The sequence below is a fragment of the Antrostomus carolinensis genome, unplaced genomic scaffold, assembly GCF_000700745.2.
Source record: "Antrostomus carolinensis isolate BGI_N321 unplaced genomic scaffold, ASM70074v2 scaffold48907, whole genome shotgun sequence".
In the NCBI taxonomy this organism is placed as follows: Eukaryota; Metazoa; Chordata; class Aves; order Caprimulgiformes; family Caprimulgidae; genus Antrostomus; species Antrostomus carolinensis.
Window position 1 is genome coordinate 1 of NW_010328982.1, and position 321 is coordinate 321.

Consider the following 321-nt stretch of genomic DNA (forward strand, 5'->3'; position numbering starts at 1 on the left):
CCAGCCTGGAGCTGAGTCCTTGTGCTGGCAGTAGGTGAGATGGTTGGGAGCAGAGGCAGCACGTTTCCTTCCCCACTGCGCTCAGGGGGCCGCTGGCTCCGACTCTCTCCAGAGTGAGCAGGAGGATGGAGCCTGCGAAGAAGCACTGGGTGGGGCCTCTGGCTCTTTTTTGGCTGCGCTGTAATAAAGCTCTGCTGTAAGGAGCTCCTTGCTCATCGCCGCCTCCCTAATCCCTGGGGCTACGATTGCTTGTGTCTCCCATCAGGTGCCTGGTGCGGAGGATCAGACAGCCCTGTCCCTGGAGGAGTGCCTTAGGCTGCT

At 60.7% G+C, this 321-nt stretch overlaps 1 protein-coding gene across 1 annotated transcript in view; it reads left to right on the forward strand.

Annotated features, from left to right (window-relative positions):
• Nucleotides 1-265: 265 nt before the first annotated feature.
• The window catches only part of NFE2L1 (NFE2 like bZIP transcription factor 1), a gene marked incomplete at its 5' end in the record, with an annotated part of 2,312 nt that continues 2,256 nt past the window's right edge, over nt 266-321 (forward strand). The window contains 1 exon segment of the mRNA XM_010172393.1: nt 266-321. This exon segment is cut by the window's right edge and continues 37 nt beyond it. Coding sequence (XP_010170695.1) covers nt 266-321 — 56 coding nt within the window.